The sequence below is a fragment of the Pollachius pollachius genome, assembly GCF_949987615.1.
Source record: "Pollachius pollachius genome assembly, chromosome: 10".
In the NCBI taxonomy this organism is placed as follows: Eukaryota; Metazoa; Chordata; class Actinopteri; order Gadiformes; family Gadidae; genus Pollachius; species Pollachius pollachius.
The window spans coordinates 4,898,102-4,910,532 of NC_136943.1; the positions used below are offsets into that span (position 1 = coordinate 4,898,102).

The window sequence follows — 12,431 nt, forward strand, 5'->3', positions numbered from 1 at the left end:
GGACTGCATGCGGGCCGGCCTCTGGCTCCAGTGCTTATAGACTGATCTCACTCACCTGTTTTTCCGTCTGTGGGAAATCCTCTGCAGCAGCACGTTTCCTGCACACAGTCCTCTGTGCGGTGCCAGGTTTAACTAATGGCTACACGTGTGTGTGTGTGTGTGTGTGTGTGTGTGTGTGTGTGTGTGTGTGTGTGTGTGTGTGTGTGTGTGTGTGTGTGTGTGTGTGTGTGTGTGTGTGTGTGTTGAGCCCATCTCTTCATCTCAGTCTGTGGGCCTGGGACCGGGGCTAATAATGCCGGCCACAGAGACGTTTAATAAAGAAGGGTCTGGGCGCTGAACAGGGGAGGGACGCTGTTGATTGGGGCAGAGGGTTTCCATGGCAACCGCACTACGCCGGGAGAAAACAAAAGGGGCAAGACGTCAGCCATTTTGGGCTCATGAATCCACGCTGTTCGATGTTTCAATGTGCGCTTTGTCGATATAGATACATTATTGAATGAATTGTGACAGCTGAGAGCTTTGAAAACAATGAATTAAAACCTGTTCAATACAACTGTACGATGAATGGTCAGATATAACTATCTTTCATGTTTGATCCTTTATTCTCCCTCTGTCTCTGTTTCTCTCTCTCTCTCTCTCTCTCTCTCTCTCTCTCTCTCTCTCTCTCTCTCTCTCTCTCTCTCTCTCTCTCTCCGTCCATACGTCTGTTTGTCTCTGTAATTTTTTATGCCATTTACAGCAAGAAACTAACCCCATCCATACACGGTACCTGCACTGCATCTCACCGAACAGTGTGACCTACACACCCCCATCCTCGGCTGCACCAGTGAGCCAAGGCAGGTACCCTTTGTCTTGCTTAGTGACGTTCCCTTGGCTATTAATAGAGTTGTTGGGCAAGCCAAAGGAATCTGGACATGTAGCCTGTCTCCCACTCATCCACGAGCCTCCCTCCCCACTGATCTCCCGTCCCACAAGAGGAGCCTATATCAATAACACGGAGCGTAAACAGTAGGAGAGCCAGAAGGACTATATCTAGACCGCAGCCTAGACGTCTTTAGGAGCATGCTCTGCGGGAAATCAATGGGAACTTATTATGTTGTTTGTTTGCTCTGTGAGTTGCACTGAACCCAACCACAGACACAAAAGAAAGAAGGGCCTGCAGGAGCGTAATCTAATTTACGTAAATCAATTTAGCCTTTAAAGATCGGCCAATCAGGTCGAGTTGCCAGGCAGATTCCTGCCCCCGACATAAACTCCCCTGACTGCCTGATGGCTAGGGACAGGTTGGCTTGGTTGGTTAAGGTCAACCTCATCAATATGGAGAGATCTGGATTTAATTATATTTAGCCAAGGTGATCATTTTTGTCATAATCATGGATGAATTTGAAAAATATACAATGATTTAAAGTGCATGGGCTTAATTTCTGAGCTGATATTATGTTACAGCTGTGAGGTAACATAATCCAGGACTCTTTCTGGCGGGCACTTATTCAATCCCGAAGTAAAGGGGAGCAATGATCAACAGCCTCCTCTAATGTGTCATAATATGGCGTATATGATATATTTGACCACAATCAATGATCCCTAAAGGTTGGTTACTCGAGACTCTGGAGTATCCAGCATCTGTCCTCTCCTCTTGTCAAACGGTCCCTTAGGACGCATCAAACAGAACTAGGATGGGGCAAAGCATTCTGGGACAGAATGCCTCAAGGCTGCTATATGTAGGTCACACATACTAAAAGCCTCTTGTCAGGCTTAGGTTCGATAGAAAGTAATGATTTCAACCTCTGCGAGCCTTGACTCTACCTAGTACCTAATGAGACATCTCTGAGCTTGTGTTCGTGTTGCTGTGGATAATAATGCAACTTAACTTGTGAATTGTAAGTCACAAATCCATGTGATTAGTTATGTGTGTTTTGTATTGTAATTCAAACAGCGTTATACAAATCGACACCCAAGCACAGTTCAACATACAATGAAGAATAAAGATAAAATGAGTTCCAGAGGCGTAACATAGCTTTTAAAATGAATCTTTTATTTGAAATGTCAGTGTTCAAGAGAAAATAAAACAGCAATATAAATATTAGCATCAAAATAAGAGAATAACACAGGGGTATAGCGTGGGGGCTAAGCATTTATAAGAAAGATAATACAGCAGGATAGAGTAGGATTAATTCCGCAGCGGACAGACATACACATATAATATTTATAGTTGTTTGTTCATATGGACAGAAAGAGGCATTCTTTCACAAATGCACAAGATAAAATCACAGCAAAATAACAAAGAGGTTACAGAAGGATAGAAACATTTCCAATATATTTTTTTGTGGTTTATTTTCTTTACAGGGTGATAAAATAGATAATAGAGAGAAAATGAACACAAAAATATGCGCAACACATATCAAGAGTTAACTAGTCTACGCGTGTCACTTTGTATACTTATCATCTAAAGTTATCGTCATTTTAATTCATTTATTTACACTGAAGAGTTAGTTGGCTTCCATGGTGCTTAGTTACTACATTGCAACACAAACTGTTTAAGAACATCTCAGATTTTTATTCTTTTTATCTTTTTTTTTTTATACTGTGGTTTTCAACTTTTTTTTTTTTACCGTGAAAAAAAAAAATGCAACACATTCCAGTAGTAAGCCACGTCTTGTGGATGGGGGGACTCTTATTTTGAAAACGCTGGACGTGGTCCCTACTATACAACTGGCTCATACCATCGACAGGACGTGTGTTTATTTACAGAGGGGAACCAGAGGGTTGGACTAAGTGGTAGAGCGCCTGAGCTTGGCATTACAATGTGGATGTAAGGGTGGATTTCCAAAGAGGACTGAACCACCCCCCTCGCTGCTTGATCCGCAAGTGGTTTACCCTCCTCTCCAACATGGGCCGATGTGCTTAGCTCCATGTGGCTCAGCGCATTAAAAGGTAGCCAAGCAGGAGGTCAGCGGCTGAACTGGGGTACTACATTCAGCACGCCAGAACCAGGTTTGAGGCTCCCTCCTTAGGCTCACCCTAATCCTGCCCCCCCAAACCGTTGCCCCCTGACAGCTCAACCCTCTCCACGACACCTTCATCTAGTCATGCAGTGGCGTCCAGTCGTGGTTTTCTTGGCGGACAGACAACATGGCGAGAAAGAACCACTTCATGTCTTCTGGTATAAACGACAACCTCTACGCTATCAAGCTTATCTTTTTAATAAGAAGAACGAAGGAGAGTTGTCTCGTGTCAGGAGATACTACCAGCACTTTAGGGTGGAGGGCAAGTCGTGGGGGAGGCGTGTGGGTTTTGGGGGGGGGGGGGGGGGGGGGGGGTACTCAGTAGAGGCCCTAGCAGCCTGCAAGAGTTCTAGAAACTCCTAAGCAAGAACATCGTTTTTTTTTTTTCTTCATCTGAACACGTCTACATGTTGTTTATCCCCTAAAGACTGAAGTGATTACTACCCCTATGTCATCTCATGGTTTATCATACTAACAGTGCGTTTCTTATCGTTTGGCTCTAAGACTGTGGCCGCCACAAGAGGCGTGCGCGGGGGAGGGGGGGGTTAGCCTACAAGCGGGTCTGGAAGGTTGAGGGACGAAGGGTTTGTGTGTAGGCTAATGCTAGTGTACCTCCGGTAGCTCCGAGGAACGACCCAACGTCCTGCCCACAGAGCCCTCTGACAGAACCTTCCTCAGGGAACATGCTCGGAGAGTCATAGAAATCGCCTGAGATCAAAGTCTCATTTTATTTTTTCACTATGCTTACAAAAGTGTGTCCCCGCCCCCCCCTGTATTTAATGTCAAGTAAATGCTACGTGTGCATCGTGTTGACCTGCGTTTTTGGACGGAGGGACATAAGACTAAAGACGTCCTCCTTGCTTTTGCGATGCATAGTTTTGCAACCATTTAAAATACACGTGGTTTGAACCTAAAAAGAGCATGCAGCAGAGCGATTAATACCTGTTTAAACAATAGCAAGTATAGGAGTTGCGTGTTTGTGATTTTTGCCCCCCCCAAATCCTACATAGTTGAGCCTACGTAGGAGTTATCAAGTGGCAATCTAGCGTACTTTACAATAGATGGCTGTTTTCCATCTAGGGGAAGAGTGGAACAAATCCTACTTGAAAACACGCCACAAATCTCCATCTCTGAATACACCACTGGGTACAGCCTGGACGGCCCTGCGAGGCTCCTCACAGCCGGCCTGTTCGTGGGAAGCGAACACCAAGCTCTTTTGAATTGGACATCAAATACAGCAACCTGTCACACCCACAACCCACTCCCCCCCCCACAAAAGAATAGACTTGTTTACCATCAATGATTACACGAGCAATACGAGGAGAAAGCGTTGCCAAAGGGACACCGTTCTCCGACGAGTAAATATATACGACAGCCTTCAAGCACATTCAACTTCCTCAAGGCTCTTCCAGGGACACTTTACAAAGAACCCACCCGACGGTGTCCGCGTGATTTGTAAATCAGTGGGTGGGTGAGATGGGGCGGGTTTGGGGTGAGGGTGGGGGCAGCAGAGCAATCGCCTGCCCCGGCTGGGAAGGGAGCAGCGGTGGGTTGCGGGGTTAGTGAGGGAAGTTTTTTTTTTTCGTTCCTTTTTCTTTGTTTTCGTCATGACCCATCACCAGTGGTGGAGGAGGCCGGGGACTCCATCGCCTCCTCCGGCCGCCTTCCCTCGTCCTCCCTCCGTCTTCCTACTTCTTCTCCTTCTTGGTGGACTTCTTCTTGGAGGCGGGGGTCTGGGCCGCCTTGGGGGGCTCCACCTGGGCAGAAGCCTGGGGAGGGGGAAGGGCCTGCTGTGGCGCTTGCTGAGCAGCTGCCTGCTGCTGTTGCTGCTGCTGCTGCTGCTGCTGCTGCTGCTGCTGCTGCTGCTGCTGCTGCTGCTGCTGCTGCATCAGCTGCTGCTGGGGGTTGGAGGTCAGAGTGGCGGTGCTGCCCGGGATGTAGACGTTCTGCCGGTAGTCGGGGACGTGCTGCAGGGTGAACTGGGGGCTGTAGCGCGTGCTCAGTCCCATGGTGCCGGGTGCCAGGGTGCCAGTGGCCTCACTCACTTCTGGGGAGAACAGGGGCAGAGCGGGGGTTTGGGGGGGTTGGTAAAGGGTAGGGAGGGGGTAATAGAGAGGGAGGAGACACAGAGAGAGAGAGAGAGAGAGAGAGAGAGAGAGAGGGAGGTGGGGTGGGTACTTGTTAAGCGACATGGTGTTGGAACGTGTTACGCAGTATTTGAAGAATCGAAGAGAGGAAACGTGAAGGGTATAGGAGGGAGGTGGACTTGAATGCGTCCTAGATACTAATGCTGAACACAAGGACAGAGAGCTGGGGAGGAAGTGGATCTGGGGCAGTCGCTCACTGGAGAACAAGGCTTCTGCACGCTGAATGGATGGTTATGTAACCCTCATTTCACTCCGCTGAGTCAAAGTCAGAGACCCTTCTTAAGGAAGGACTTGCGCACACATGCGTGTTAATCTCTAAGAATTGCCCTGACCGAGTGGATGACGCAATACCCCCCCTCCCCCCCCACACTCTATTTCCACTGCCCCTGCATTGCAGAAGACAATGTACCCTCCCCCACTAGGTGCTCCCAAAGGACACACACGCACGCACGCACACACACACACACGCACACACAATCGATAGCCATCAAGGTGCGATTCAGTACCGCGCTAAACTGGCGAGGTTCTACGCTGCGGATCAGTTACAGCTCCTCCAGAATGTGAAGGCCGACCCAGCATATATCTTTAGTGGAGGAATGACCTTGGTCTCTGTCCTCTGGCTGTACTACGTGTCCCTGTTATTCAGCTGTATTCTGAGATACAGGTTATCTCCCAGCCAAAATGGGTCATCTCCCTCTCCTTCTCTCTCTCTCTCTCTCTGTCGCTCCCTTCGCTCTGCGTTAACTCGGGTGGAAAAATCCAACATCCCTTCTGCCGCAGTATCCAAGAGGGGGGATGGTGTGTGTGTGTGTGCGTGCGTGCGAACGTTCACTCCAGTAGGGAGGAGACTAGTGGTGTGTCAATGGTTAGGACAACAATAGACACAATGAATTGAGCTGGTGTGGCGAAAAATCGTATTGAGTCTGTCACACTAACCATGTTGTTTATTAGCAAGAGCTACGTTCTCAAGGCTTCAATCTTTTAGTCTTGTTTATTCTTTGTTAAAATGACCATACACCCTCAATAGCAACAGTTGGACAATGAGTCACTGTATGTGCCTGCATTTGTGTATGTGTGTGTGTGTGTGTGTGTGTGTGCAGAAACTGCACCAAAAAGGAACCATAAGGCGAAGAGCTATAAAAAGCTCTTCACTCCAATGACAAAATCATGTCTCACTAAATGCCCTGTAGCTCATCATCAAACATTGGAGCTGTTGACAGTGGAAACACGCACGCTGTTATTTAGCTAAACAGCGGACGGTGATATCTACGTACATGAGGGGCGTACTGACCGTAGCGAGGCCGGTCTCAATATTGTCTGCAGCTTCCTCGCTACTTATTGCCATCCTGAATAGCCCCGATCCCATTCTAAACTCTATCTGTGTGTGTGTGTCTGTGTGTGTGTGTGTGTCGGTCAATGGGTCTGTAGCTGACAGCACAATGAGCCATGGAAACATCAATGTGGACAGAGGGGACCTTCATCCGTCCCATGAGTCTGGCATGATGCCCTCCAGCCACAGAGGAAACCTAGCCTGAGCCCCGACCCTGTCCCCTTCTCCCCTGCCGTCCACGTCTGTGTTCGGCTGACTTCCTCATGACAAGGCTTCGGTTCTGCTGCGGAGAGCCGTGGACTACACAGACCTAAAGGAGACGTCTGTCTGGAACGGGTGATGGGGCCTCTTTCATAACCAAGGACACAGAGAGAGGAGGATGAGGGCGGAGGGGGATGGTGACATGGGATGAGGGGGGTGGACTCACCGTTGGCGGCCGCCATCAGGGCCTGGAGCTGTTCGGCCTCGGTAGGAGGCTGGGGCCAGGGGCCGGTTCCCATGGCAACCTCGGGTCCTCCAGCAGCCCTGAAGCCAAAGGGAGAAAACGTCAACAACCAGCAGCCATTTTACATGTGCTCCGGAGAGCCCCGTCTGTGTGTTGAGGGTGTTTGGATGACAGTTGGTGTAGAACGATGTAAAGCGGTGAATGATGAAGGCAAACAGCGCCCCCGGGGAAATGTAACATGGCCAACAACGATAATGTACACATACAAAACAAAGCCACCTGGACTTGTATGTAAATTTGTGTGCGCATACAGACGATCTGTACGCACGCTCGTGCACACACACGCACATCAACACACTACAATTGACTATTGTAGCATTACTAGACAATACAGTATTAATAGTACATGTTTAGTACTGATGCATCAAAATAAATGTTTAATGAATGGTACAGCTTTTAAAAGGAACAGCTGCACCTAGACATGTGCGCACAACACACACACACACGCTACACGCTACACAACGTATGACTGAAGAAAACATTTCCATCTGGGGGAAAAAAACCTTCAAAGCCTTGTTTATGTAAACCCTGGAAATTTGCATGTGAATGGAACAAAGGAAAGGCAGACCTGCAAACTATTACCATCACCTAGTTATAATCAGGCCCGTACCTTTTAGACTAACACCCACTCACACAATAACGTCTGGTGGTGTCCATGGCAATAGCCAATAAAACCAACTTCCTTTCAAATGTAGGGTAATTTTGATAACCGGATATTATATCCCCGTGCCATTGCTAGAAAATTGGCAGACCAGTATTGTATAAACCAGGCAACTGTAATTTACGGTTTCAAGGTCTTCTAATTAAAATCAAGAAAGTCTGAACCACTAAACTATTGCTCATAAACATCATTTCTTTGTGTGTGCCTAGACTCATGTATTCATGTGTATTCGTTTAAAAGGTACTGCAGCAGCCCCAGGGCCTTGTGGGTAAAGGAGTTCTGGTCCAGTGCGTAGGTTCAGAGAGGGGAAACTAAGGGGTTAATGGAGGGGTTAAATGGGCACTGAGGTCTCCCATCCTGCTTCCTGACTTATACAACCTGCTGCTGAAACAACACAGAGGGAATTCCATGCGCATGTGAAGAACCAATACTTTGGCATATTTTAACAGAAAATGTCCCTCACCAGAGAAACCCCTAGGGAGATCCTTTCTGCGCCAATGCTGGTTTCCAAGACTCACTGCCAGCATGTCTGAAATGTTTTTCTTCTTTCCATTAAAGTGAAAGGGCAAGATGCTTGCCGAGCAGCCAATTAGAGACAGACAGAGCAGGAGCGCGGCCAATGTAGCAAGGGAAGCCATTTTGTGTTTATTTCACAGCCTCGGAGATAACAGTGAATGCTTGGTTTATTCCTAATTGCCGTCTCTGTGCACTTATCATATCCTGTGGTCTTGTTAGACGCTTCCTCTGGTCAGGATTATCACTTCCTGTGTGTAAACATGTGAGCTGTGGTCAGATTGGACGAGCAGCCAGCCATATCCTGTTTCATCTGGAGAAATACGAACACTAGCTCGCTAATCTGTGAGGGACTGCTCTGTAACGTGACACCATCAATACCTCTCAACACCTGATATGCTCACATGCGGTGTGTGTATTCTTTCTGTCAATGTAGGAGAACGCAATCCATTTTTGAATAGCTTCCATTGATTTGTTTACAGTTGAATGAATCATACATCAAACGGCCATATACACTGTCGTCCGCCTGAAAGAATATCTTTCGATCGATAAATCACACAGAACAAAAAGTCACATGTGTGCAGCCCGGTCAACAGCAGCATCACTTGAGGCACAGATGCGGTACAAAGGCGACACCATATGGAAAGGCATTCCTCGGATACACGGTCAAGACCAGATAGACAAAAGCTCAGACTAAAGGCTGAATGTAGGGGTGCACAGATAAAAAGACAACAGACCAGGACACAGAAACAGAAAACCAAATAAATGATCAGTTACAGTCCTCCCCCACGCCACAGCGAGCATTGTGGCCTATAAGCGACATTGAGGAACAAGGACCCAGTCAAAGGGGGGGGCTATAAACTACAGCTATAACATGTCCAATCACAACACAGCACTGCACTGCAGTTCTACCCCCAAACACCATCGTGGCCACCCTCTGCCCATACCAACTTAAACCCTTAGACCGATGCGATTCTTATTCATTATTTTCTGCCATGAAGAAAGCCATGGCTCCACAGAGACTCGCATCTGAATATCGATCAATTGATATGGGCAGAGAGGGACCACAGTAAGCAATTGCTATGTTTCGTATACCTTGTGCCATCCTTCGTTGTCCATCGTATGTGTGTGGCGTATGGCATTTGAGGACTAAGGAGAAACACAACAGGTTATGAAGACTCACAATCAAATCCTCGGGCCCCTGCTTGAAGCCAGACTCTAGCCAGTAGGAAAATGCATTGGTTTTAAACTAGGGGGGGAAATATGTTGAGTCTGTAACATCCATCTAAACATTCCAGGGACGGGAAACTAGCTCTCTCTTCCCATTTGGATCAGGAACGATGTGTATATTTCAGTCCCATGTAGTAGTCCAAAATGGCAGCTGCTCATGTTTTTGTTCCACAGCTATTATTTAATGGTGTGTCATTGAATGTGTGTGTGTGTGGGTGCATGCCCCCCCCCCTTCTCATGCTCCCAGTAAGGGCGTTCTGGAGAGAAGACTTGACTCATGGAATGTGTTGTGCAATGTCTGTTGTGGTAACTGTTTATGCCGTGCACAGCCCTGGCACACACGCGTTAAAGAGGCCAGTGGGCCGGCGCCGGCAGAACCCAACGCACACGCATTCAAGCCCACACACTCACACACAGTCTGAAGTAGGCCTGTGTGGTTAGCCACCTGTCGGCATGCACTGTCATGTTAAAATATACGTTTTTCAAGCGATTAATCAGTATTTAATCAATCCGTGTGTCCGTGTGCCCGGATGGAGGAAAATGAAGGGGGAGAAGAAGAAGATGAAGAGAGCGAGAGCGTGTCTCCCATCCCCCACTTGCTCTGTTCCCTCGCCTCATCAGCAGTCCTGAGTGATGGCCCACAGGCTCAGAGCGCAGCCTGGGAGAGAGAAGGGAGCAGGGAAAGAGGAGGAGGAGGAGGAGGAGGAGGAGGGGCAGGGCTGTGTGCTGGTGGCAAGCACTGCGGCAGCCATTTTGTAAAATAGCATCCTGCAGAACAGGATTGAATGGAACCACTGCTCTGAGGTTTTACTATCTCAGCATGGTCCAATGGAATTTATGTTAAGTTTAAATAAATAGCTTTTATTTTAAATGTATGTACATACATTTCTATATCAACAAACCAAATATTTCCAGATTCTGATTATTGTGGTGTTGGTAGGAGGGGTTTAATTGAGGGGGAAGGGATGATGTAATCTGGTCTGTATTCACTGCTGGCTCCTCAGGGTGGGAGAGTGGTGGGCTTTTTTAAGTGCAGCTCTCCACCTCTACCCCCACCACAACCACCACCACCCCCCTCCCCAGCTTTGAGCATGTTCCCATCTCTTTTCTCTTCCTCCCTCATTCTCCATCTCCATCAAGGCTGCTTGCACAGAAGGCATGTCCTTCAGGGTTAGGGTTAGTATTGTGCGAGTCTCATGTGTGAGTGTTTGGGTTTACGTGCGTGCGTGTCTTTCAACGTGTGTGTGTGTGTGTGTGTGTGTGTGTGTGTGTGTGTGTGTGTGTGTGTGAGAGTACTCACCCGCTAGGTCCAGGTCTCTGACCCTGGGTGAAGCGCCAGTCGTTGTTGGGAGGCTTTTGCTGTGAAGAGAACAGAACAATTCATGAATGGATTTATACAAACAAGAGCAGGACGGCCCGGCAGAAAAGGTGCCATTCGTCTGAGATATAACCGTGTCGTACCCGTGTGTGTGTGTGTGTGTGTGTTAGTGTGTGTGTCGAGGTGGATAACAGTGAGGCTGAACAAATATGGAACGACCCGAATGCGGGGAACTACAAAGTGGTGCACACGTCCATTTTGTTTGGGAGCCTTGGAGTGTGACAATGCCGCAGAGCTGCAGGTGCTCAGCGATCCAGAAGGCCCCTTACAGTCAGGAACAGGCCCAGGAAGGGCGTTACAGCGACAAGAACACTGCACAAAGTAAACCAAGAGGTCTCGTTTAAACATGGGGGGATTCCTTCATGACAGAAGCTCCTTGCACCTAGCAATCTAAATGCTTTGGGTTCATATTTTTCAGTGAGTAGGTCGTGCTATTCATACACACTGTTGTTGCATAACCAAAGGCGCAAGAGTGACGTCAATCACATATTTTACTGCTGACTGAGCAGTGAAATGATGGTTAGGCTGAAGGCTGCCAACACACAAACTGATAAGCTCCACAACTCCAGGACATGGCATCCTGTCAGTCGTGGGGGGGGGGGGGGCGGGGGCATTCTGGGTTCTGCTAATTGAGCGACTGTGTCATCCCCGGCCCCTCACAAAGACCCTCTTGTTGGAGACGGCGGACGTGCCATTGCTGTTAGATATCATTTTGGACAAAAGGAACTGCCCTGATTTGCAAAAGTCTGCCATTATTTAATTCTCACTTTCTCTGTGTTGAATCTCCGATCCAAACGTTCTGGGTCGATGTATTCCTCCCTCATCCCCTGCTCTGCCTTGCTCTCTGTAGCCACTGCTCCCCCCCCCTCCCTGCTGTGCAGCGATGCAGGGAATAGACCCCTGGCCCAGTGCCAGACTCTCCGGTCGGCTAATCGACACAACAAGAACACCCTGGGGAGAAGCCAGTGGGGCGAGGTGCTGCATTATTAAAAGATCTGCTCTGCCCCAAGAACGAGAGACAGGGAGAGAAGAGGGAGATGGAGAGAGAGAGAGTAGAGAGAGAGAGAGAGTGGGAGAGGAGAGAGGAGAGAGGGAGAGAGATAGTGGGACATGGAGAGGAGAGAGAGAGATAGTGGGAGATGGAGAGAGGAGAGAGAGAGAGAGGGAACATTCTGCTTGCCTGTTACCTTCTGAGCCGTACCAGGGTTACATAGATAACAGCTCATATCACAGCCAATAAAATGGGTGCCTGTAGAAAGAGGGGTGTTTCAGAGGTCCTTCCAGAAACCATGGGCCTTGAACCAAATCTAGAATCTCAATACGGAGATATGTAAAATAGTAATACATTATAGCCAAGCTATCTTAATGTGAGTACTGAGAGGAGAAGGTTCAGGTATTTAGCATCTTCTTCCATTTCTGAGGAGACTTCATGTCTAAAAATGGACAGGAATGCTGTTCTATGTACGTGGGAGTGTCTAGAGAAGACGAGACAGTAGAGCCGTGAGGGGCACATGCATCTACAGAGAACCCCCCTACCCACACACACACACATACATATGTATATGTGTGTGTGTGTGTGTGTGTGTGTGTGTGTGTGTGTGTGTGTGTGTGTGTGTGTGTGTGTGTGTGTGTGTGTGTGTGTGTGTGCAGGCATATAAACTG

At 48.1% G+C, this 12,431-nt stretch overlaps 1 protein-coding gene across 8 annotated transcripts in view; it reads right to left on the reverse strand.

Annotated features, from left to right (window-relative positions):
* Positions 1-2,014: 2,014 nt before the first annotated feature.
* LOC307081264 (protocadherin gamma-C5-like) overlaps positions 2,015-12,431 on the reverse strand; it is a gene marked incomplete at its 5' end in the record, with an annotated part of 103,441 nt that continues 93,024 nt past the window's right edge. For 3 of the 8 annotated variants that reach the window (XM_079744373.1, XM_079744370.1, XM_079744367.1), the window contains 4 exons: positions 2,015-5,052; positions 6,910-7,007; positions 9,257-9,310; positions 10,692-10,750. In XM_079744373.1, coding sequence (XP_079600499.1) covers positions 4,694-5,052; positions 6,910-7,007; positions 9,257-9,310; positions 10,692-10,750 — 570 coding nt within the window. In that variant the 3' untranslated portion in view covers positions 2,015-4,693. The remainder of the gene's footprint in view (positions 5,053-6,909; positions 7,008-9,256; positions 9,311-10,691; positions 10,751-12,431) is intronic. The other 5 variants (XM_079744372.1, XM_079744374.1, XM_079744369.1 and 2 more) reach the window with 3 other exon arrangements.